The 27,293-nt window shown below is 44.9% G+C and overlaps 1 protein-coding gene across 3 annotated transcripts in view; it reads right to left on the bottom strand.

Annotated features, from left to right (window-relative positions):
- The window catches only part of KIF2A (kinesin family member 2A), a 513,057-nt gene that overhangs the window by 183,767 nt on the left and 301,997 nt on the right, over positions 1-27,293 (bottom strand). For all 3 annotated transcript variants that reach the window (XM_078675133.1, XM_078675134.1, XM_078675135.1), the window contains exons 13-14: positions 19,188-19,330; positions 5,117-5,321 (exon numbers count right to left, since the gene is read on the bottom strand). In XM_078675133.1, the coding sequence (XP_078531259.1) occupies positions 5,117-5,321; positions 19,188-19,330 (348 nt within the window). The remainder of the gene's footprint in view (positions 1-5,116; positions 5,322-19,187; positions 19,331-27,293) is intronic.

Raw genomic sequence — 27,293 nt, 5'->3', positions numbered from 1 at the left:
TTTTGAGATGCTTCTTGTCGATACCCGCGACCCGGATCCACCATCTTGTTGAACCTTGTTCTTTCCTTCGTTCCACTAGACTTCATCCTGTCGACCTTCAAACATTTCTCTTTTGCTGGACTACCTTACCTCTAACTCCCCCTCAGGCCCCCCTCTCTCCTATCTCAGCCTCTGACTTTGCCCCCCCCCAGCTCTCTCTACCCCTTTTGATGTTTTATTTTTTCCGTTCACGCCACCTACTAATTATGCATTCTTTTGTAATAATTATGCTTTCATCAGTTACCCTTATCTGCTATTCATTAGTAACAGTTGTTTTTTACTGTGTAATCCTTGTGCAACTGTGTAATTTTTGTACATTGCAACTTCGCTGTTCCTTGCGTTCCTGTTCCATGGTTTCTCACCCCCGCGCTACTCTGACACTCTCTGAGTACACCTGTTCACTATCCGGACAGCGGAGTCCAAGCATTATGTCCACCGCCGGGTGGAGTTGCTTGGTTAAGCTTTTGAGGAGATCGGCCCTGGTTCATCACCTCTGCCATCACCTACCCAGCCGGACATTGGGCACAGTTTCTCCCCGCCTCCCTGTTTCTCCCATGACAAATTTTTCTGTAACTTTGCCCTTTTTCTTTGGTTACTAAGTTTTGATTGCTTATAACAAACTTAACATGTTAGGTTAAACAATGAGGATCCGAGTTACGGGCTATGTAAAATGTTTAACTTGCAACTCGCTGTTCCTTATGTAAGGCGCTCCGATACATATGGGTCTAGCCAGCGCTATATAAAACTCAAGATAAATAAAGGCCACAAGGGAGCACGGAGAACTGAAAGTGCTTGTGACCTATCGTGAACCGCAGGTAACGCCGGTGGGCCCGCAGGACTGGGATGTGGAAATACGTATCCTGCAAGTCCAGCGCTACCATCCAGTTCTTGTGGATCGAGAGCAGACAAGATCTGAGCCAAAGTGAGCATCTTGAACTTCTCTTTGCGGAGGATGCGATTAACATTCCTGAGGTCCAAGATAGGACGCAGGCCCTTGTCCTTCTTTGGCACCACCAGGTAGTGGGAATAACAACCATGCCCTACTTCTGGCGTCAGAAAGCGATCGATGGCCCCCTTGGCCAAGAGGGCCGCAACTTTCTCCTCAAGAAGCACCAAGTGATCCCCCGACATGCGGTGGTACTGAGGTGGCATGCCTGGAGGGGTAGTCTCAAAGGGGAGGGAGTAGCCCCTCTAGACTATCTCTAAAACCCACCTGTCCGATTTGATGGTGCACCAGTGGGGTAGGGGATGGTGAAACCTTCCGCCCAATGGCGTTTGATGATCCTGATAGCTCGGACTAGGAAGGTTTGAAGGAAGTAGTGGCCGAGGTGGAGGTGGACTAACCCGCTCACTGGCCCCTCGGTCTGCCACGGCGGAACCCGAGTACGCAGCCGCGCTGGGATTGTTGTTGCGCAGGCTTGTGGCTCTGTTGCGAACGCTGCAGGCGCCTCTTCCTGTGCCACGAAAGGAGCGAAAAGCGGAGGGTCCTAAGGACTTGTTCCTAGCCCGTCAGTCCTTGAACGTCTCCAACGAGTGGTCAGCTTTGGCACCGAAGATGCGTCAGCCATCGAAGTTCATGTCCATGATGGCCATCGTCATTGCAATCGATCTGCCCAGTGAGTCGGCGGTGTCTAGGCCACAATGAATCATGAACTTTGCTGCGTCTCTCCCCTCTGTAACAGACTGGGAGAGAGTTTTCAGGGCCTCCTCCGGACATTGGGGCAGCACGTCCGCCACCTTATCCCACACACAGTGGGAATAACGGACCACAGCGCAGAACTGGAGGAAGAAAAAATCTTCTTCGCAAACTGATCCGATCTCTTGGATTTCCTAACCGGAGGTGCGGAAGGGAAGGCGGTTAGAGAAGTAGAGGCTTGGGCAACCAAGCTCTGAGGGGTTGGAAGAGGAAAATGGGGTCACCCGGAGCCGGGCGATGGCGGCGGGCCACGTTCCTATCCACAGAAGCCCCTGTGGTGGGCCTGGACCAGTTGCCCAAAAGAACGTCTGAAAGTGCTTCGTTGAAGGGGAGCAGCGGCTCCGCAGTAGCTGCTGCTGGCTGAAGCACTTCTGTCAGGAGGTCAGTCCTGATGGCCACCGTGGGGAGGTCGAGGTGGAGGGCCTCAGCCGCCCTAAGTAACACCATTGATAACTAGCGCCCTCCTCCGTAGCCACGGTAGGAGGAGACAGCATGCCAAGGTCAGGGGAGTTATCTGGCTTCCCCCAAATCCTCTGCCCAGTCCTCTGTATACTCACAGTCAGCTGTGAGAGGGTCCTCAGACCCCTCCCAGTCCTCCCCTTCTTCCTCAGGCAGTTCTACGGTCCAAAAATAAGGAGCAGGGACATGGGGATAGAAATCCCTGAGCGGCGTAGAGAACAGCATCGACTGACGCCGGCCTGACATCGCGTGCCATTCAGGGCTGAGCCGGGGCAGACGTCGTGCCGAGGAGCTGGCGACGTCGGAAGTGGTGCCAGTGGGGTCGATGTCGGAGGAGGTGTGATAAGGTCAACCGGCGTCGACCGGGATCCAGGCCTGGAACCAAGGAGGTCCTGCAGCGCCGGGGCCAACGGCGAAGAAACGCGAGGACACCCAATCGGGCCTGAAGGCGCCCCAGCGGGAGCCGACGGCCCAAAGAGTCGAGCCATGGACGATAGAAACTCTTGTATCTGGGCCGGAGTTGCCGACGGACCCGGAAAGGGCGGATAGGCCGGTGAGGCACCACCCGCTCCCACAGCCACGTCGCGCGACAGGCGAGGGGAAGTCTGGAAGCGATGAGACTTCTTTGACTTCTTGTGATTCGCCTTACCTGACCCCGAGTGCCAAGACTTGGAACCGGAGGACCGATGATGACTCTGCGCACCGTCCCTTGACCTCCCGCGGGTCCTGGACGTCGATCGGCACGGAGCCGACTGCCGGAACCCAAGCAGCTTTCGGGACCGCTCCCGCAAAGACTTTGGCGCCATCGCCTGGCAGTCAGGGCACGACTTGGGGTCGTGGTCCCGCCCCAAGCAGAAAAGACACACTCGATGCAGGTCTGTCACCGACATCATATGGTGACAGTCCTGACGGGACTTAAAACCCGGCATCCTAACTGCATCAGGAGTCAAAGACTCAATGAAAAAATGGAGACAAAAATCCTCAAAAAGTTGGTAAAAAAATGACTAGGGGTACCTGCTCTTCCCGGATCTGCGCTTGCTGGCGCGGAAAAAGAAAAACAGATGTCAGCGTGCGTGGGTGGTGTCTAAGTAGCGCCCGCGATGTCATCCCGGCGACCACGATGCCAACGACCGACGCAGAGCAGCACGATGCCACTTACTGACGCGCAGGGCTACTGCGGACGAAAACTTTCCGGATCCAGTCTGACGCCTGGGGATATTGTAAGGTAAGGAATCTATTACTATGTGTTTCTTTCAGATTCTTCTTTTGCTCCTAATGCATGCTCTCTTTTTGCCTGTGCACAACTGTGCTTCAATTGAGGCCACCAATAATCCATAGTAGATTCCATTTGCTATACTTGTGCTGCTACCACAAATTAAGAGAAGCACCAACTTAATTTTTCGTCCCCAATTTCAAATCAATTTACATTAACAGAATGGTTTAAAAGTTTACATTTTCGTTGTCCTATGTATATATACTTTATTAATCTGATGTTCTAAACTAAACCTTGTCTGCATTTTTAGTAAACACATTTGCCTCGTAAAATAGCACCACATCATGTTCAGGATAAAAGTCTTTCTTCTTTGTAATTTCCAAATTGTATTCACCTCTTATTCAAGAAAACATACGTCTAATATTTAATTCCCTTAGGTTCCCATGCCTCCATGTTTACACTCCAAAATGCTTTCTATCTTAGAAGTCTTTCTTTTAGGTTTCCTCCTTTGTTATTTATCTGTGTCATTTCCAGTATTTGTTAATGAATAAGTGTGATGTTATGTCTACATTCTTTGAAATGTTTTGCTACTGGATATTTAACATTTTGTAATTTTAATAGGCATGAACAACTTGTTTCGACTCATATACCACATAATCTTTTTACCTGTGTATGGATGATGTGGAATCGATACCCATATACACAAATTACCAATTCCTGCAGTTCAAATACAGGTCGGGTCCTCTTATTTTTCTTTAAAGTTATTGCTCTTTTTCATGGTTATAGCTCTAATCAAATAATCTAAGTAATATATAACAGTTTTACAATTGTATGCAGGCAACACACTGAAGAATTTGGATTTAAGAATAAATCAATGACGGAATACCAAAAATATTTTATTCACTTATATTCTAAGTGAGCATAGCTTTTCCGTTTAAAATTGATTTTGAAAAGATTAAAAAAGTACCGAAAACACTTCAATTGTTCAAATTGCTACTTTTCTAACAATATTTTCACCCATACCAGACCCTATTCTGGTATGGAACTTATCATAAAAAAACTCCGAAGAGAATCAAACTGCAATTCAATGTAAAACAGAATCCAAGTAAGGCTAATCCAATTTCTTTTTTAACTAAGCACATATATAAGATACATGCTCTTACAAGAGAAGAAAAGAATTTGTTATAACATAGTCAGTGTGATTTCACACATCTAAGGATTAAACAACTAGTCAATTTATTGTATTTTTATATAAAGCAATGTAGTAAGTTGCTGAAAGAATTCAGGATCACTATTTTTGGTGAAAAACAATGAGGAGGCCTGTGAAGAAAAAACATACTGGCACCATAAATGCATGTCTTTAATCACCTATGGATGAAATGTTAGCAGAAAAAAAAGAAGAAAAAAAAATGGATGAGCGAGAAAGGGTTCTTATAGGAAGTTCGGTAGGAATACAAAAAATAATTTTATTTTGGACTTCCAATTGGTTGTGAATGAAACGTTTTGGCTAAAGAACGTCAGACGTGTCCACAACAGTAGAAAAGAAAGAAACAAAGTTACAATGTATCCAAGTTAGGATAATCAGGTAAAGAAATAGCACAAACCATATTTTTAAATGATCTATTTATTGTATACCACCTAGCGAAAATCAATATTTAGCAATTCTTAAACTAAAATTACGTATTGAAATAAAATGTGGCTCTAGGTACCTTAAGGGCTAAAAGACTTTTGTTGATTTCTGCACCTTCAAGTCTTGTTTGCCTATCTGCACTGGACGTATCTGCTCCTCTTTCATTGCCCGCCAAGTCAATTAGGGAAAATTTTCCATGCATTTTCCCTTTCCTTCTCAGAATGATTTGAAACACAGCATGGCTTCGAGATGAGTGTGCATTTGCAGATGTCTGACCAGATGTTCTGATGAGAGAGGAAAAGTAAAGCTATTCAATGGGTTAGTGAAAATAAGCACCTATGTATATAGAAGGCAGAATGCCATTATGCATTTTCAAGATCATGCCTGGTCAGAAATCAATTCAAGGATTCCTAAATGATCAGCCCAGGTTGAGGACATACGATTATTAATCATTCGTTATGTAACAAGTTTAGAAAATCTGTGCTACCTGCTTAGCCAAAATAGGTCAAGATATTGAAATGCTCAAAAAAAGAAGGGTAAAATTACTTACTTGTAATCCTAGTTCTCCATCAAGGGTATCTACCTAAAATTCATAAATATTGACGATCTCCGCCTATGTGTAAGCTTTGGAACACTTCACAAACAGAAATATCTACCTCCACAACATTTCTCCCTATAGACACTTCTTTACTATTTTAATACTGCAAATTTAAAATTAAAACTTCTTTTGGGAAAGGCTTAAGCCTCTAAAAGAGTTCAATTTCCCCTAACATGATACCAAGTGTAATGATTAAAGGTTCTGGCAAGCAGACTCCTTGGTCACTGAACAGAAGATCTGGCCAGCAAGACAGTCTTCTTCTGAGAAATAAAATAGTTCTGTAAACCTTCAATAACAAATCCACTATTGAACTTTATTCAATTTCAACTAATAATGGATGAGCGTTGCACACCATTATGTGGAGAAAAAAAAATCACCAACACTGCTTTATATAGTTTTTTTTTTTGTCTTAAATTGACCTTCATCTTACAGCCATAATCAAAGATACATGTTTGATATAGACTTTTGGTCAACAGTTCAGTATACTTTGTGTTAACAAACTCAACTTAATGCATTTTATGCTCATGCACAGTCCTCAGTAGCCAAAACAACATTGTTGTTATGCTGCAAAATAAACCAAAAATGAATCAGTCTACCCATAATTTTTCGTTAATCAACCCTTTCACAAGTCTTTCAACTCCAGTCCCACACCTCCATTTCATTCGTAGTGACATCCCCAAAGCCAGTGTTCCTCTTGCTAGCGACCAACTGCTTCTCAATTATTTTGTTGTTCAGGTAAAACACAAACTTCAGTTACTCACTGAGACCCTTTAAGATTTTGATTCATTTTACAGTCCGGGACCAGGGGCCACAACCCCTGTCTCTCCAATTACTGATAGACCAGGCAAACCTTCGCTGGTATACTCTCGTGGAGAGCTGCTTAATCTTAATAGTCCTCTACCATCCTATTATTCCTTTTGTGCTAAAGTCGAACCCTCCCACACCATGGGCCCCTTTAGCTGTCGTTACTGTAGATGGAATTGTAATCACTCGGAGCCACCCTCATCTGTAGATACACCTACACAGGATTACACATGCATTTATGTCAATGCAAGGTCCCTCTCCAAACACTCAATTGAAATATGGGACATATTACAGGATAGCAGACCTGATTTTGCTTTCATTTCGGAGACTTGGCTCGGTGAGCATAACACCCCGGATATTACTGCAGCCCTACCTACTGGGTATAAAATCATTAATCTAAATCGACAAATTAAGAGAGGAGGCGGAGTGGCCATGATATTTAAAGATAGCTTTTCATGTCACCAAGAAACAGTCACCCAACTGGGCAAACACGAAGTGTTAATCATTTCCATCTCCATCAATACTCAGGTGATCCTCGGATGCGCAATCATCTACAATCCCCCAAATAGTACAATTGAATTTAGCACCCAACTTCTAGAACAAATCCTTCCATTCTGTCTCAACCATAAAAACATTATAGTCATCGGTGACTTCAATGTTCATTTCGAGCTAGCCGATAATCCCCTAACTAAACGACTTGCCACAGATATGGAAATCTTACAACTATCGCAGAAAATAGCTCGCCCCACACACAGAGCGGGGCACATGTTAGATCTCATATTTACAAATATATTGAAGACTAACATTACAAATATAACCCCTCTGACATGGACGGACCATTATAGGATAGATTTTATCTTAAACCTACCTTTAAAAACCAACAGACCGCTAGCTCAGTCGGCTAACTCCACTAAATGTTGGAGTAAATTCAAGGAAGATTTCTCCTTTTTTCCCAACTCTGAAACGACATGCGAAGAAGAAATTTGCCTATTACGTCACAACATTGAGAAAGCACTTGACCACTGTTCGCGGACTCGCACAACCAATCGATCGAAACCGAAAACCTCTGAGAAATGGTATGGCCCAGACCTAAAAACGGAAAAAAGAAAATGCACCTCACTGGAGCATAAATGGAGAATAAGTAAAAACACCGAAGACAGAGCCACTTATAAACATCAGTTGAAAATATACCATACCGCCATACGCAAAGCAAAGAAAGACTACTTCTCTAAAAAATTCTAGAGAATAAAAACTCGTCCAAGGAGCTTTTTAAAATAGTAAATGTACTTTGTAATCCTTCCAGTCTTACATCTAAACTGACGCCATCACAAGAAAACTGCACAAAAATTAGTGATTTTTTTAGTGATAAAATTGACAAAATGTATGCCTCTTTTGCAAACAACACCCAGGCCCATGTGGAGTATCGGAGGGACCCTACTTTGCAAACCAACTGCTCTACCTTTGGCCCTTTTTCAGAAGACTAGGTCACTAAAGCCATGTCAGAAATTAAATCAGGCTCGCCATGGGATGTTTGCCCACACTTTATTTTCTCTCAACTGACTCCCATAATTGGCCCCGCAGTCACAAAAGTTCTTAACCAGTCCCTGGAGCAAGCTGTTTTCCCAGACGTTTGGAAAAAATCGGCAGTAATTCCATTATTAAAAAAGGCGGGCGCGGACATAAACGACCCAGCCAACTATCGTCCCATCTCACAGCTCCCCTTTCTATCCAAGGTTTTAGAAAGACTGGTAACAAAACAACTTTCAAGTTACCTAGAAACCAACAAACTTCTAGATGTTTCCCAAACTGGCTTTAGATCAAATAACAGCACTGAGACAACGCTCCTGGCGGTAATGGACGACATTCGAATGCAGGTCGATAAAGGCAAAACGGTTGCCCTGATACTCCTTGATTTATCAGCGGCATTTGATACCGTGTCCCATAAACTGTTAATTCACATACTTGCCGCAAAAGGAATACAAGGTAAAGCCCTAAACTGGCTGGAGTCCTTTCTATCAAACAGATCCCAGTCTATTTGTTTAGGCAACTTTACCTCTACCCCTCGTATGATTAAATATGGAGTTCCCCAGGGGGCTACATTGAGCCCAACATTGTTCAATGTATACGTCTCCTCATTGGCGTCGATTGGCAAGAAATGGGGCATTAATATCTGCTCCTACGCTGACGATACTCAGCTGATGGTAACCCTAAATGGAGAAAACGACGCCAAAAGTAGACTGCAAAACTGCCTGTCAGAGCTATCCAGCTGGATGCACGGCCATTATTTAAAACTGAACGCTGACAAGTCAGAAATTCTCCTTTTTGGTGGGGCTAAACAGCTCTGGGACAACACCTGGTGGCCAACCTCCCTAGGCTCTCCACCTAATCCCACATCGTCTGCTAGAAATTTAGGAATTCAGATGGACACCACCCTATCAATGAAATGCCATGTCTCCTCAATATGTGGCAAAGGATTTGCCATACTAAAAAGGCTGAAACGGGTCTTCCCCTGGATCCCACTGGAATGCAGACAGATCCTAGTCCAGTCACTACTAGTTAGCAGGCTGGACTATGGCAATTCATTATTTGTTGGTATGTCGGACTACTTATTTAGAAAACTACAACTGGTCCAGAATGCCGCAGCAAAAGTCGTTTGCAATAAGAGAAAGTATGATTCAGCCACAAGTTGCCTGAGAGCCTTACACTGGCTGCCCATGAGGCAAAGAGCCTTGTTCAAAATGCTATGCATTGCCCATAAAACAATTTACAATACTGGCCCTTACATTCTACGGAATAGAATTAAGTTCTATGCTCCAGCACGGAAGTTACGTTCACAAGCCTCAGCCAAAGCAGCCACCAACCGGATCAAGCTATCCAGGATGGGCGGAAGTGCTTTTTCACACATTGCTGCTAATTGTTGGAATGATCTGCCCATCAACCTCCGACTCACGGATTCCTACCCCACCTTTAAGAAAAAACTAAAAACTGCTTTATTCCCTACACCAGAATAATCAATAAGTCCCAGGTAATTGCCCAGGTTTTACTGCTCATTTTGCAGCGCCGTGATATCCTAGTAGGATGAATGTTGCGCTTTACAAGTACTCCTAACATAACATAACATAACAAATGTCTCCTGCCTTCAGGTGTTAGGGAATCCAGCCCACTACTACACTATCAGCATCATTCTCATTTTATAATCTTTCATCTTGAGCATAACCTTTAGAATTAGGAATATTTATGATACCGCATTAGAGATTAAGAAAGATCAATTCATCAAAATAGTTTCCCTTTATTTTGGCATCTTGGTATCTGGTTGCAGAGTATGGCATTTGGTCTTTACAGTGCTAGTAAAAGGTTTACCTGTGTTACCTGTGGTGTTCACAGTCGTAGAAGATCTATCCAAACGCTTGGCTACAGACTACCATTTCATCAAGAGATCGACCTGCCTATGACATCTGCTTGTACAATCTGGACACATAGATGAGCCACTGCTTCAGAAAGAGCATGGGTGATCAACTAATGCCAAGTTGCCCAAATATCCATTTAAATTCTAGTTCGGGTAGAATATGATCATTGGGTTAATGTGAAGCACGTGATGTGGACATTACAGAGGCAAGAATTAACTTCAGGGCATGATGGTAAAACTTTAAATTACAATATTTCTGTGATAAAGAGATTCCTTCAGAGAAATATGGCTTACGGAAGTGAGCACACTAACCAAACATGAAGTATGTTTTAATATTGACTTAGATGAGAAGAATTGGTGGAAAGAAATTCAATCAACATGTTCCAGACTTCAGTCCATCATAGAAAGGATTGAAGAGCTGCTGCTGAATGTTTCAACTGCTATCGCACTGTGCTGTGCAGGGGTGGCTCCCTAGGAACTACTGTGCATATCCCATATGTAGGAAGCAACGACTGAATGCAAGTACGGCGTAGCCGTTTGGGGAGAGAACTGGCCACGTTTATTTCCCTCTGACCCACGATCACTTTTGGAGGCATTACTTTTGGAAGCATTTTTCTTCCCCAAAGAGCAATAATACAAGACTCTGTTTTTTCCAGTTTTTTCTTGATTTTTCCCACACATACAGATGAGAGGTTCATGTCACCTCTCGACCGGGAGGCTCATGGAGCACGGACTCCTTATGTTTCTAGTATGTACTTTTGGTTTTTCTAGCAGCACTCCTTCCTTTTAGCCAATAAGAACCTACTCTGAATTCATCATATAGAGTGTGTGCTTTCTGTTCTATGTTTGTATCGTTGTGTGTATTGTCTCCCCCTTCTTTTACTGATACAGGACACGGCACCTATGTTTAACTATAGAAATATTCACTATGCATCACCTTTTCTTCCCTAGGTGATTTGTGTCTGCACATTGGGAGCGCACCGAAAATAATTGTGCTCTCTCGCTCTCTCTACAGGCTTATACTCAGAAATACTGACCAAGCTTTAGAAAACCTATACCCGTACCACATAGGTATTGTATTGTATAAAATCACTTGTATATATTTCTCTTCACATATTGATAGCAACATAGTGAGTGACTGAGGGATCCTACTCAGTCCTGACGAAGAAGCATTTCCAGCTTCGAAACATGTTGATACCCAAAGGAGAATCCGCACATTACTAGCGTGAATTCTCCGACCCACATTTTTTAACAATACCAGCCTATGACCAATTAAAGTTTTTTTGAATCCATAAGGCCAGGTATTTTTTAACATCACCTTGACATTCACCCCTGACCCTTTTCACTCACAACAGATACACCTCACATAGCACTTACAATAACATAGTGCTCCACCGTAGTCGCCAGTCGCAGCACGCCCCGTCCCGCAGCGGGGCGGGAAGACCCCTATGATGAAGCATGACACCAAGGGTCCTTTTGGTGTGTGAGGGGTATTTTAACACACATTGTGTATGCCTTACATTTCTAGACATACAATAAACCTCTTTGAGGAGGATACTTTTGTTTCCTAATCTCCTGTATGGAGGATGCATCCACGATAGTACTCTCCAGAGCACTACCTCTTCACTCCCTAATCCTTGATTTTGATTTAGCAATCTAATAGATGTCTAAGCTAGCCGACATTGCTGTAGGTTTAAAAGTTAACAGACAATGTTCTGAACAGAAGCATTTAGAGGTAGAGTTTTGTTGTTACTGCAGTAAACAACAAATCGATTCCATTTTGCTGCATCGCAAGCTCTAGTAGGACGTTTTCTAGCTTCTTTCAGAATAGTCACCCAGTCCAGTAGCAAATTTAAACATCCAAACTCTAGGACTTCTGGAGCCAAATCGCTAAGTTGAGCTCCTTGGGATTTGGATGCTTGATTTTGTCCATGGTTCTGAGTGAGGAGACTGGAGGTGAGATGTAGCTTTTGATATGGAACTACTAAGAGCTCTAACAGGGTGGGGTACCATGGCTGACGGGCCCATGTGGGAGCTACCAAAACCAGTGTCAGTGATGTTTGCCAGAGTTTACGAATCTGAAAAGGAATGAGTGGGAGAGGGGGAAAAGCGTAGGCAAATATCCCTGACCAATTCATCCGCAGGGCACTGCCTTTGGAGAGAGGGTGAGGAAACCTGGAGGCGGAGTTTGGGCATTGTGTGTTGTCTATAGTGGCTAACAGATCTATTTGTGGGTATCCCCATTGTGGAAAGTATGGAAGGAGAACTTAGGGAAGAAGTTCCCACTCGTGTATTTGCTGTCTGCTTCTGCTGAAGAGGTCCTCAATTAGATTGTTCACTCCTGGGAGGTGTTCGGTGCCAGAAGGTGAATCTTGCGATTGATTGCCCATTTCCAAATTGTCTGAGACAGGCGTGACAGTTGGAGAGAGTGTCCCCCCAGCCCAACCTCACTGTTTTTGTACATAGTACATTGCTGTCATATCTGTGAAGACTAGGATAACTTTGACTGTGAGATAAGACTGAAAAGCTTTCAGCGTTAGAAAAACTGCTAGAAGCTCTAGATAGTTGATGTGGAGACGTTTGCGTTTGTCGTCCCATAGACCTTGAATTGTGTAATGATGGAGATGTGCACCCCAATCCGTGAGAGATGCGCCTGCTGTTAGCACGACTTGTGAAACAGGGTCAATGAAAGGCTGCTCTTTTGATAAATTTTGTGGGTTCCACTACCCCAGAGAGCGATGGGTGTGGCTGTCCACCAACACTAGATCTGTTAATTGACCCTGTGACTGATTCCACTGACATGCTAAGCATTCTTGTAAAGAACGCATGTGTAGGTTTGCATGAGGAACTATTGCAATGCATGATGCCATCATTCCCAGTAGCCGCATGAAAGTCCTGGCTGGCAAGGTTTGGTTGGTTTGAAACTGCAGCAAGAGTTTGGATTTGGAAATTCTGGCTGCACCGGGGTAGGCTGGAGCCGTGTGAGTGTTGAAAGTGGCTCCTAGATAAGATTGTATCTGTGAAGACTGTAGGTGAGACTTTTGAATGTTGACCATGAAACCCAATTGGTGGAGTAGGTGTAGCATGGTCTGAGTGCTTTGTAAACACTTTAGGTGTGTGCTGGCTTTGATGAGCCAGTCATCTAGGTAGGGGAAGACATGAATTTGTTGTCTTCCGAGATGAGCCGGGTGTATATAACTTATACGATTCTTGATATGCTTTGGAAATAATCCGATTGCTCTATGCCTGTTTTATTTCTTACATTTACCCTGTAAAGCGCTCTGATACCCACAAAGGTCTTGTTCGCGCTACATAAAACCTTCAAAATAAATAAATAAAACAAATGGCTCCTTTTTGTAGGAGACATTGCACCTCCTATTTAAGTAACTGCAAATGGTCTGACGACAGTTTGTGAATGCAAGGTGGAATGTTTGGTGGATTGGAGGTGAGCTTCAGACAATAACCATGTTGGATAAGGTCTAGTACCCATTTGTCGTTTTTTAATGGGAAGAAACTGTTGAAGTCTTCCCCCACAGGTGTTGAGTGATCAGAGGGAAGTGTAGGCATGTCACTGTTTATTAGGGGAAGACGTGTTAAGTGGTGTGGCGCCTTTACCCCTGCCTTTGGAAATGTTTCCTCTATATCCTTCTCTGTAGAAACCTCTAGAAGAAAAGGATTGGTTGTTACCTTTGTATGAGGAAGCATTTGGGTCGGAGGATGTTTTTTTGGACCCTGCTCTGTAAGACGAGTGGCGAAAGGAGCCTCTATTAGATAGAACTGGAGCGCTCCCATGGAGTTTGCTACTTCAGTGTCCTTTTTCATTTTTTCGAAGGATTGGTCGACTATAGGACCAAAGAGGTGTTCTTTATCAAAGGCAGTGCTCAAAATTGACTGTTGAACCTCAGGCTTAAACCCCAAGATCCTAAGCCATGCATGCCTTCTAAGGAGAATGCTGGTATTGATCTCCCTAGCTTCGGTGTCAGCTGCATCTAAAGCATATCTTATTGAGGAGTTAGAGATGAGTTTTCCCTCTGCAATTAACTGCTGTGCCTTATTTTTATGTTTGTCTGGGAGATAATGGCGCAGTTGTTCCATCTCATCCCAGTGTGACCTGATGTACCTAGCTAGTAGGCCCTGCATGTTTGCGATGTGCCCGTGGTTAGCAGCTTGAACAGCTATTCATTTTCCAGAAGCATCTATAAGTTTGGATTCTTTATCTGGGGGAGGTGGATCCCCAAAGGTTTACAAGTTAACTCTTTTGCAAGCGTTAGACACTACGCAGTCTGGCTTCCGGGCCAACCACAGCACCGAGACCGCCCTGATCGCAGCCACCGATGACATCCGAGCCCTGCTCGACAACGGAGAAACAGCGGCCCTCATCCTCCTAGACCTCTCCGCGGCCTTCGACACTGTCTGCCACCGTACCCTAGTGCGGCGCCTCAGCAACGTCGGAATCCAGGAGAAGGCACTGGAATGGATCATCTCGTTCCTCGCCGGAAGGACACAGAGTCCGCCTCCCCCCGTTCAGATCAGAAACCACTGAAGTCATCTGCGGCGTTCCCCAAGGCTCCTCGCTCAGCCCAACCCTCTTCAACGTCTACATGAGCCCCCTCGCAGCCATCGCACGCCAACACAACCTCAACATCATCTCCTACGCCGACGACACCCAGCTGATCCTCTCCCTCACCAACGACCCCGCCACCGCCAGAGCCAACCTACACGAAGGGATGACAGACGTAGCCAAGTGGATGATGAACAGCCGCCTGAAACTGAATTCGGACAAGACGGAAGTCCTCATCCTGGGATCATCACCCTCCGCCTGGGACGACTCCTGGTGGCCCCCCGCCCTGGGCAACGCACCCAAACCAACAGACCACGCACGCAACCTGGGCTTCATCCTGGACTCCTCCCTCTCCATGACCAGACAAGTCAACGCCGTCTCCTCGTCGTGCTTCAACATCCTGCGCATGCTACGTAAGATCTTCCGGTGGATCCCCACCGAGACCAGGAAGACGGTCACCCAGGCCCTCGTCACCAGCCGTCTGGACTACGGCAACTCCCTCTACGCCGGAACCACCGCCAAACTCCAGAAGAGACTCCAGCGGATTCAGAACGCCTCTGCACGACTCATCCTGGACATCCCCCGACGCAGCCACATCTCCGGACACCTGAGAGATCTGCACTGGCTCCCGGTCAACAAGAGAATCACCTTCCGTCTCCTCACCCACGCACACAAAGCCCTACACAACCAAGGCCCAGGATACCTCAACAGCCGCCTCAACTTCTACGCCCCCACACGCCAGCTTCGATCGACCGGCCACGCCCTCGCCTCCGTCCCCCGCATCCGAAGAGCCACCACAGGAGGAAGGTCCTTCTCCTACCTGGCCGCCAAGACTTGGAACTCCCTCTCGACCCACCTCCGCCTGACCCAGGACCACCTTGCCTTCAGGAAGCAGCTCAAGACCTTGCTGTTCGAGCAGTAGCGGACCCCCCCTCCCCTAGCGCCTTGAGACCCTCCGGGTGAGTAGAGCGCTATATAAATGCTTTGATTGATTGATTGATACGAGAGAGTCAAGAGGTAATTATCTCTTAATAAACACAGGATTTGATGGTGAGGGTTTATATTTTTTATATACCTTTGAAGTTAAAATACGTGCTCTGGTAGGGTCTTTAAAGATATCATCTGCATGTCTCATCATGCCTTTAAGCATAGGGATTGTTCGACTTGACCCATGTGAGGACTCAAGTGTTTCAAATAGAAAGTAGTCTTCTAATAATTCTCTAGCTACCCTCTGATACTCTGCTGCTCTGGCAATGAGCTGTTGATAAGCCAAATTATCATCTGGTTTTGCAGGATAAAGGTCTGGCTTATTGTCTTCTGGAAGGTCAATCGTGTAATCATTCCATGGGTCTGCAGGCAAATGAGTATCATCATCACCCTGATCTACATCTGAATCTGTATGTGGAGATCCCTGGGGTGCTATGTGGAATGGATCTTCAATTATTAATTGTGGAGAAAATGGTGGAGGTGGAGAGGGTTATGGGGCAGGATAAACAGGGCTAGTAGCCATGTCCTTCTTCTTTAAGGGAATCTTATCAGAAGTGTCCTCTACAGGAAACTTGTGTTTTGCTGGATTTTTTGCCCAAATAAGACCAGTATCAGGATTAATATAAATTTTCTTTTGTTTGGGATCCAATTTGGCCACAAGAACGTCAAAAATTGGTTCTGGAGGCTCAAGAACATTGTCCTTGGATTTCGGCATTGAAATAGACTTGTCTTTAGAATGTTTTGGCTTCGAAGCCACTTGTAATGCCACTGTGATGCTTAGCACCGGGAAACCCAAGCGTAGCTGCGCGCTTTACAAATTGCAAAAATAAATACATAAATAAGCGAGTATGTGTTTCTAAGAGGAGGATTTCGGCTCCGAACCAGGTTTGTCCTTGGAGGCCGATGATTTCTGCCGACTCGGTCCCCAGAGCCGGAAGGCTTGACGGTTTGTTTCTGTGCCGAGAACATGGAAACATGGTCTCAGTGACGACCTTGGCCAGAAGGCAGAGGTGGTGCCATAGCCTTATGAGTTTTAGAAGAGGATTTAGGGAGCAAAGGGTCTTTGGTACTCACGACACCCTGTCCCGGAGGCACATCTTCGGACTCTAGATCGATCTCGAGGTCGGACTCTGGAATTGAGAGGGACTCTACTTCTGTGGCGGACGCTTCGAGCCCTTGTTTGCATTCTTCCCCGAAGATATTCGGAGTGTGTTGGATGCTTTGGCTTTGCATCTCTCAAAGTCCAGCCCGACCATCGCGTAGAGCCTTCTTGGACTGAAACGACTTACAAGCTTCACAGTCTTCCTCCTTGTACTCCGGAGAGGCACAAGTTACCAACTCAGTGTAGGTAGGTGGGAGGGTACTTGGCGTAGCACCCAGGACAGAATTGGAATGGAGTCCATTCCATCGGCAGAAGGCTTGACAGACGCTGTAAGGCCAACAGCCGCCCACAAGGTTTTCGATCGCAAATGGAAAGTTTTCTGATCAGCCTGATATGCAGAGAACAGGGAAACGCGTACGGAAACAATACAGTTGAGGGTAGAGTGAATTGCGCACCGAGGGGCACCCGAAGAACTGTTTTGAACCGGAGCGCTGCAGAACACGTCTGAACCCAATGCATAGAGAACCAAATTAGTTCGCAAAAATTGGGGAAAAACATGATCAAAAATGGACTTGCAAAAGGTATCCCATTCCATAGTGAAATGGTCCTTTCTATGAGGTTGCAATGCCAATTTACTGAATGCCCTTCTACCTTTCGATTAGTGCCATTAAAAAGTGCTGACAGATTTGAACATTTAAGAATGTACTTGAAAGGACTGTATTAGATAAATAAAAATGTGTCTTTAGAGATATGATAATACATAGGCAGAGAAAACTAGGATATGTGAATATCAATAAACCTCAGTTGAAGAAGCCAACAACCAATCCCTACCACTATTCAAACTGTACGTTTGTTAATGACATTGCTTTTGACAATTCAGAAAAGGGGGTGGTGATGAACAGAGTGTCTGAATTAAGCAGACCACTCTTACCCAGTCCAAAGATCAGGGCTTGATCCATCACCGTTATTTATCTCACTGCCCCATCCCAGCTCAGAACCTGGCTATATGCAATTTAGTCTGTCCCTGGCCCAGTGCATCATGGGAACAGGGCAGACCAAACTACCAAGCCAAGTTCCAGTAAAGAATTGGCTTGGTAGTTTGGTCTGCCCTGTTCCCATGATGCACTGGGCCAGGGTCAGACTAATTTGCATGTAGCCAGGTTCTGAACTGGGATGGTGCAGTGAGCTAAAAAACGGTGATGGATCAAGCCCTGATCTTTTGACTGGGTAGGAGTGTTCTGCTTAATTCAGATACTCTGTCCATCACCACCCCCTTTTGAATTGCTTTTGACAATTCACAATTTTTTGTGTTGAAATTGTTTATTAAGAAATTTCAAATAAGTCACAAATGCAGATACATATGCAGAGGAAGTAATGGAACACAGTATAAATGAGGAAATCATTCATAAAATATAACAAAGGAGGCATAAAACAACACATCCTCTAGTATTCATAAGGCGAAATTCAGGGTAAAAAAGGAAAGAAAAGTAAAAGAAGAGAAAGAAAGGAAAAAAGGAAAAAGAAAGAAAAAGAAAGAAAGGAAGCCCCAGAGTAACAAACTAGTTGTGAAAAGAGATTGAAACAAGAAAAACGATAGGAAGCGGAAAGGAGAGAAGGAAGAGAAAGTAAGCATGTTACAAGGAAGGTGAATTTAAGAAGGAAGAATAGTCGTAGAAGAAGAAGAAGTAGAGACAGAGTCATTATCCACTGTGGTTTCCAGGAATGGGGACCATACTTGAAGAAAAATGGAAGCTTGGTCCTGTAGACTGTAAATTATACGTTCATAAGAGGCAGTTTGTATCATTGCCACCAACAATTCCTCCTGAGAAGGAGGTAAGGGAGATTTCCAGTGACGCAATATACACATTTTTGCCGTGGCTAAAGCAGTATGGAGGAGACGAGTCTGTGGTTTAGTAAACTTGGAAAGGCCACGAAAGTCATGCAGAATTATGTTTGCAGAGGTAAAGGGTAAGGGCAATGACATAGAATGAGCCAAAGTGTTTCGTACAAAAAGCCAAAATGATCTGGTACGAGGGCACTCACATATAATGTGCGTTATGTCACAGCCGGAAGCAGAACATCTCCAACAGAAGGAATGCGAAAGTAACTTAGCATGATGTAATTTGACCGGAGACCAATGCCATTCATGAAGAATTTTAAAAATACAAAATTTAAGGCGAGCTTCACGAACACCCTTATGTAATCCTTCCAAAATGAGATCCCATTGAGCATCTGAGCATGTCACCGAGAGGCGTGTTTGCCATTTCAATTGAAGAGCTTTCGAAAGGGGATGCGAAAATAGAGGGTGCAGGAAAGTCTTATAAAGACCAGAAGTGACACCCTTAAAAGTTCCCCATAAATTCAGGTAAGATAAAATAGGAGAAGCAGACAACAATTCAGGTGGGGAACTTAGATGTTTTGTGATAGCTTGCTGAAGATGAGAATAATTACAGGATTGAGTGGGTGGTAAATGAAATTACTCATTTAATTGGACAATTCACAATTTTTGAATTTATAGAACTGAGTCAAAAATTAAAACACATAAATAATTCAAAGTTACAGCCTTTTCTTGCCCAGGCAATGCACTTAATTGTTTCATTGCTCCATACGCTAGTCAAGTGCACCAACAATAGTTTATGATTCTATTAAAAAAATACACACAAAGAATAAATAAATAAAACAAGTCATATACCTGCAGCTGTTTCCTATTTCAATAAGCTTCAATACATCTTCAACACATTTCACTTCGCGTTCCTGCAGTCCTACCACCTGGACTTGCTGTTTGCCATCCTCCAGCACTCTTAGCTTGGTCTTCCGGTTCAACAAGTCAAAAACCTTGAATCAGCGTTTTTAAAATGATTAGAAATAACAGAAAATACACAAATATATTTACTGCATACTAAACTAAGCAAATGAGTGCTGAAAAATAAGCTTGCCAAAAGCTAGCCTCTAAAACACACTTAATGCCATTTTCATGTAAAGCTTGAGAAACCAAAGACTTTAAATCAATAAAATGGCTTAAACATTTTAATCGAGTTTGGACATTTACCTTAAGTGCCCTATCTATATACTCAGGATGTGTACTAAGTAACAGTTGACACTGCTTTGTAAGCTTCAAGTCAAACTTGTAGGCTATTATATAATATACTCCACAACAATAGGAGAGAGTAAGGGTTTTTAACAAATCTGTGAGGTGGGAACTCCCGTCCCCTTCTTAAGTATTCAACAACAAATGGAGGAGTATCCCCTGGAGGCGTAACAGAGAAAAGCTCTGTACCTAGAGCTTAAGGCTCAGTGAAGCACAGTGTGCCCAACCTTTTTGCAGGACAAAGCATGTCCTTTTAGAAGATCCCTCACTCACCAACCTGGTTGGTGACATGCTTCATCATCGGGGTCCCACCCCGAAGGCCGAGTGCCAACAGGGTGTGCTTCGACACCTGACTACAGTGGAGCGGGTTTATTTTCTTTTTTATATGTGCAATAGTTCTAAAGGTGATAAGTGGTTTAAAAAGGGGCCAATACTGCTCACTGCAAGACTTTATTCCTGAGTGATTGAACCCCCATAAAAAAGATGTGACACCTATGTCTAATTAGGTAGACTCCGGTGTCTAAGACGTGTAGTATTTAAAAATAGCAAGGTATGCTATGTGATTTTAAAATTTAGGTCTACATGTTTCAACCATCTTGCGATTGTGGGTTTTCGTCAGGACCAGTGTCGGTGACCCGGGGGTACGCACACGCTAAGGTGCGCCCTGCCCACGATCACGTGAAAATTGTTTGGAACCACAAACTTGTGGACCTTTGCACAAGGGACTTCCACGGGGCGTACCGAACAGGAACCAAGTAGGTTTCCAGTCCGATGAGCAGAAGCCACAAGTGACGTGAGCACAGCTCTTGGAACCCGGACGACCATGTAGCGGCTTACACCGCTCTCTCAGTTTTTCTTCCAGATTGGGGAGAAGACTATATTTTGCAAAGGTCCACAAGTTTGTGGTTCCAAACAATTTTCACGTGATCGTGGGCAGGGCGCACCTTAGCGTGTGCGTACCACCCAGGTCACCCACACTGGTCCTGACGAAAACCCACAATCGCAAGATGGTTGAAACATGTAGACCTAAATTTTAAAATCACATAGCACACGTTGCTATTTTTAAACACTACACGTCTTAGACACCGGAGTCTACCTAATTAGACATAGGTGTCACATCTTTTTTATGGGGGGTTCAATCACTCAGGAATAAAGTCTTGCAGTGAGCAGTATTGGCCCCTTTTTAAGCCACTTATCTTTAGAACTATTGCACATATAAAAAAGAAAATAAAACCGCTCCACTGTAGTCAGGTGTCGAAGCACTCGGACCCCGATGATGAAGCATGTCACCAACCAGGTTGGTGAGTGAGGGGTCTTCTAAAAGGACATGCTTTGTCCTGCAAAAAGGTTGGGCACACTGTGCTTCACTGAGCCTTAAGCTCTAGGTACAGAGCCTTTCTCTGTTACGCCTCCAGGGGCCTTTGTCTACAGCATGCAATAATACATGATCACTTTCAATACTAATACAATCTACTCAAAATAAATATGTATACAAACACGTGGGCGTGTCTTAACTGAAAGGTCATTTGAAGTCTAGAGTTCACAGAAAGCATGTCAAGCATTGTACAGTAAAAATCTTATCAAAGATCTTATATGAGACATACGTTGCAGAGCAACAGATTCTGTCACAATATCGTTCACCTCTCTATGCTTGACAATGTTAAATCTCGGTAGTCCTTGCAATTAATAGTGTGGATAAAAGTGAACCAGGTTTAGGCAAGTCATGCAACATCTATTTGATTGCTAGCAATGATATCTTGAGGTTCTTGAGTGTTTGATTGTAGAGCAAGTTTGTAGCAGACAGCAGTTCCAAACAAAAGATGGGGTTTGACTGGGGTAAAGACAGTAGTCCGAGCCACGGATACTGCCATATGTGTAAGGGAAAGGAGATCTAGAGAAGAAAGGTTATACAAAAAAGCCAGTGATGCATGTTGTGCGTGGAGATCTTTGTAGGTCCTGTCAGGTGTAGCAAATCAAACGAATTTATGAAATGCAAAGCAAGCACCTTGTTATTATACTACCAACAGAATAAGTCAAGATGTGGAATGGAATCCACCTTGGTAACAGATGTGCCTCAGGAAATGCTGCCTTTGGTAAAATACTTGCTTCGGTAAAATAATAGTAAAAAAACCTATCAAATGAATATCTATCAACTGTACTTTATTTTGTGGACAGTTACAAGGCAACAAAGAGATACGCTGAACAATTTACGGGATCAAGGAGTTAACAGATCGCTGATATTCTTGACATTACGCAAGCCAGCAGTAAAGTGTGCTAAATGTAAATCTTTGAAGAGGAACTTAAGAACAGCCAAGTAGTAATAGCACTCTCAGAATGAAAAAGGTAAAGACAATCTTGTCGATACGTTTAAAATGTCAGATTTAACACTGTGCATTCAACTGCAACTGTCTAGCCTTCAATTACAATTAAGTAGGCAGCAAGAGCAGCTGTGCACTTTTAAAACGGCGCAGTATACTAAAACCTAACTTTTGCTAATTCCAATTAAGAAATGTGTAAAATGTCATTGTCATGGCCTGCAGCTAATAAGGTAAGATAAAAATAAGTAGTCACAATAAATATTTATATATGTCCGACTAATGTGACTAAGTTGACATTTCTTCAAAATCATTAGTCAATGCTGGTAAACTTAATCACTTTCTATGGCAGAGCTCCATGAAGCTCACAAGTGTATTGGTTTAATTTATAACTCTGTCACCAGATAAGGAGCTGATCGAACGCCACACGAAATAGTTCTGAGCAGATTGATCTTCCTGACACCCTCCCCACCCCCCAATGGGGTTCCATAACAATTGCCTTTTCTGAAAAAAGAGGCACCTTTCAACATAGGCAATGGGAGTAGAGTTGTCACAGAGGAGTGAGGTTATATATTTAACCATCTAGACCTCTGGGGTGGAGTGTGCTTACTTTAAGAGAGAGCGAGAGAGCGCGAGCGAGAGAGCGCGAGAGCGCGAGCAAGAGAGCGAGCGAGAGAGCGAGCGAGAGCGCGAGAGCGAGAGAGAGCGAGAGCGAGAGAGAGCGAGAGAGAGCGAGAGAGCGAGAGAGCGAGAGAGCGAGAGAGCGAGAGAGCGCGAGAGAGCGAGAGAGCGAGAGAGCGAGAGAGCGAGAGAGCGAGAGAGCGAGAGAGCGAGAGAGCGAGAGAGCGAGAGAGAGCGAGAGAGCGCGAGAGAGCGAGAGAGCGAGAGAGCGAGAGAGCGAGAGAGCGAGAGAGCGAGAGAGCGAGAGAGAGAGAGAGAGAGAGAGAGAGAGAGAGAGAGAGAGAGAGAGAGAGAGAGAGAGAGAGAGAGAGAGAATCTACCACTTTAGATTCCTTGAGCACACTTAACTCTGGGACACTTTTTTCTGTAAAATGTCTCGCTGGGGTCTAACATCTTTTCACAGAGTGAACAAAACTAAGCAGAAACAGTGTAGATATTTATAGTATGATGTGTTTAGATTGTCTTACCACCCACAGCTTAGGGACTCCTATCTCCTATACAAAATGCTGTTTATCCATTATCTTTTGCCGATAGTAAGAAAGCAAAATAAACAGTAGAAAATGCAAGATTTTCTGTTGCAGGCTAGAAGATCTGTCTGGTGAAGGATTAAGATGAGATGCTGTGTAATCCAGAGGGTGCAGAACTGTGGAGTAATTACTTAAAATTACACAGATAGCAAGTGCCTACATAGACAGAGAAGCACTTACCCTCACTAGGTCTCGCCTAGGCAGCGCTTGCGCTGTCTGGTTGAGACATGCAGTACATACTATAGCGTGGACGTGGAAGCTTCCTGGAAGCTCCGTCAACTCACCGCCCATCCTTTTGATTGGCTTAGATCCTAAATGCTGGCTTCTGATCGGTTTTAGGTGTGTTAGTCGCTCCTCCTGATGGCCATATTCTGATTTGTTTCCATACCTGGCTATTGGCCCCTTTACTCCAACACTATTTTCTTCCCTGTGTCCCCCCCTCCTCACCCCCTCCCACAGTCCGTGACTTCTCGCCCCCCCCTCAACCCTCCACGCCCATTCGTGCCTCCTTGGACCCCGCACTCCCATTTCCAATGCAATAGGTCTCACGTAAATACGAGTCCTATTACATTGCAAATGCTTTTTTTGTCGTGGGATTGGCTGGGTGAATTTGCACTTTTTTTTGTCTTGCGATCCGGGCATGTTGGAAGTGGTAGTCCATACTGAGCTGAGGAAAAAGACAAAGATACGTAAAAAACTATAACCCCCATAAAGCACCTTGAACAATGGAGCCAATTAGAGCGTTTGTTGAAGGTGGGAGCTACATCGCGCATACGTTTCCGGTTAGTTTCGCTTCTCGAGCTCAGATATTCGGCATTACACTGAGCGGTTCTGGAGGTGTTAAAATGCGGAGCCATGCACAGCACTGACTCTAGAGCTCAGATATGCAGCATTATACAAGGGTCTGGAGGGGTTGACCTACTGGGCCAAAACACTGCACTGGTTCTAGGACTGACATGTGCTGCGTCCATTGCCCTGTCCCAGAAGGGCAGACCTACTAGGACAGGACGCATCAATGGATCGGAGAGCTCGCACACGTCATGCCACAGTGCAGGGCTCTAGAGCAGTGCAGCCGCCTACCACAGCACAGGTGGGGGCGAGAACCCAGCACAGCGCCAGGGCGTCTGGACTGAAATATTATGAGTCAAGGCGCTGCGGTTCTAGCCTGAGGCGCATGGTCCGTTCCAACCATGCGCCAAAGGCCACAGCACCAGGGCTCATGGACCCCGGACCCTAAGGGCCATTGTAAATTGTAAATTGATACTTGTATAGCGCACTACTCACCCGCAAGGGTCTCAAGGCGCTTGTACGAATACCGCTGTGGAACCCATCCTGGCTCTCCCTGTGAGGTGTCCACTCCTGGGCACCCCCCAAGGTGGAGGCCAGGCTTCCTTAGCGTTGTGGGGGCCGTTGTGGAGATTAAGCAAGCTATTGCCCAGAGTTGCAGAGTGGGACTCCATGATTGGAATAGGCACAGAGGCGAGAATTATCAGGTCCGTGGAATTTTGAGCCCAAGACCCACCGAGGCGGGGAATTGAACCCTGGTCCCGGGCTAGACCTCTGCATCAGGGTCTGCCTCTCTAACCATTGAGCCACACTTCTCCACTTTCACGTTCACAGACCCTCGGCCCCGGCTCATGGACCCTAAGGGCCAGAGGCCGCAGCACCGGGTCTCATGGACCCCCGGACCCTAAGGGCCGTTCCCAGAGGCTACAGCACCGTCGGCTCACGGACCCCAGGCTCTTAAGGGCTGTTCCCAGAGGCCGCAGCACGGGTGCTCCCAGACCCCAGACCCTAAGGGCCATTCCCTGAGACTAAAGCACTGGGGCTCATGGACCCTAAGGGCCAGAGGCCGCAGCACCGGGGGCTCACGGACCCCAGGACCCTTTTATTAATTCCAGGCACTGCTTCTGAACACGGACCCAGGGGAGCAGCCCCGGCCCACCTGGCCTCGGAGAAGAACATGCCACAGCCTAGAGCTGGCTGGCCTCACCTACAGCGCAGAACACACTCTGCAACGAGCAGCAGTAGGCATGCCTAACGGGGCACACCGACTTACATTTTTAATACAGGCGTTTTATATATAGTGCGGGTGCACTACGAGGAGCAGCGAGGCGCTTTACAGAGGACACCTTCATTGCAGCAGGAAAATGTCAAAGTTCAGACCTTCATTAGGACGGTACTTTGTGCGCATCAGTGTGTGTAATGCTTGCACATCTGTATTTGTGTCAGTGAGTGTGAAACAACGAGGGCATGGGAATGTGTATTCGATCACAGCTGCACTAAGCTTGCACTGTTTACACATTTTACATTATATTACTTTTCACAGAATCATACGACTGTTATATTACAATATATCCCATAATACCAAATTTAGAACAGAAACTTAAAATAAACTGACTTGCAAACCGTGAAATTCTCCTACTGATCAATTTGACAAATGAAAAAGCGAAGCAAAGGTTGAGTTGTGCCAGATCTGAATAAGGTGTATAAGCAGCTTCTGAGCACGCTCAGATTGAGCAGATACTGGAAGTAAATAATCACACAGGTTGGCAGCGGGTGGGCCCAGTTTCAACACTGAGCACACAACAGCGCAGTAGGATTTTTTTTTAAAAGTAGTCCCGGAGAGGACCGGGCGTGGCATGGTGTTTCTTTACAGTGAGAATACCGGAAGACTGCCTTCCTGAAAGTGTGCTCTGGTGCATTTCCTACTGCAATGGGACACGAGACGACTTTGGCAAGATGCTTTGCCCTTGAAAACGCCCTATTTGGTCTACTTGAGGTTCTACCCCATTGTCAGCTAGGCTGGCGGGTATGGAGGACACTGAAATTCAAAATGTCAGAAGCAGAAGCGAGAAATATTTAACCGAGGGTAGCGTAAAACTCTGTGCTAGCTAAGCCGAACTGTTTACAGGGCTTTAAGTGGGATGGAAAAACGGAGGGCTCTCTCATAGGGGTGTGGCTGATGTAATTAAGGGCGTGACTCAAGAACACGTAGACTAAAAATGTGTGCTTAGCATAGTGTGCTGCACGACTGGTATTCTGCTGCTTCTGTCACAGCATCTATATCTGTAATGCAAACAGCAACATTACATCTACAACACACCAGGACTATTGGCTTGGTCAATGCTTGTTAGTTGCACAAGATAAATAATCAACAAGTAACTATCGCTTTGTTGTAGATAATACTGAAAATGTTTCGGTTCTGAAATGAATGTGAAAGAACTATAACGAGTCTCTTTGAAGTAACATCAAAGGCAGTGAAGGGTGGTACTGCTGCAGAGGTCATTCATTTTTTTCCCCCCTGAGGGTGAGGACGAAAATGGAGAGCTCGATAGGAACCCGTCTCAGCACCTGCTTTTTTTTTTTTATAGAACTGCCGGTGATGAGCACTGGCAGGACCCGGCCCACTAAAGCCCTGCTTGTTTTTGTTACGGTACGGTAGTCTGTGTGTGGCTTGAGTTTTTTTCTGCTCTTGTTTACCGTTGCTTACTCAAAATGTTATATCCCTTGGCAGGGTAAACCACACGCTACCTTCCCCGGTTGTAATCTAAACTTCCCGTTTGTACGGTTACATCTTGTTTTGGGTGGGAATTTTTTATTCAAGTACAATTGGGTTTTACAAAGAATGTTTGAAAATTCATGCAGTACTGATTTATACATGTGACCGGTCAACTAGAATTTCCATTGTAGGTTGAGCTGGGGTGTAATCGCACATATCAGCTGCATACTTTAGGTTAGTTCCTAAAGTTCGGATTCTTCACAAATCAAAACCACTGCACCCCGCTAAAACCACAATAGTATCCACTGTGGCGAAATGGTCATGTAGGCAACTTTGTAGTTATGGATAAGACTGCGGGCCTTTCTAGTTTGGGGGTCATCCTGTAGATAGTTATTTAGATGCCTTTTGCCAGTAGTTTCTCACACAAAAACAAAACATAAGTGCATGTTCAGGATGGAAATTGGGATTCCCCCTATATTCATAGGAAAAGTATGGGACTAGAATTAGGAACTTTACAGTAACGACCAAAGCTATGTTGCCGTAATATGACATCGCTAAATACTTATATGGTCCCAAAGGCAAGACAGATTGCATTGCCTTTTTCGACCATGGTCGAAAAAAAATTGGGACAACTAAAAATCAGCCTCATTACTAAGGCCAATTCAAAGATGTACTGCTTCTCTAA

Source organism: Lissotriton helveticus, chromosome 2_1 (assembly GCF_964261635.1).
Source record: "Lissotriton helveticus chromosome 2_1, aLisHel1.1, whole genome shotgun sequence".
In the NCBI taxonomy this organism is placed as follows: Eukaryota; Metazoa; Chordata; class Amphibia; order Caudata; family Salamandridae; genus Lissotriton; species Lissotriton helveticus.
This window is presented reverse-complemented; position numbering and strand designations above follow the sequence as displayed.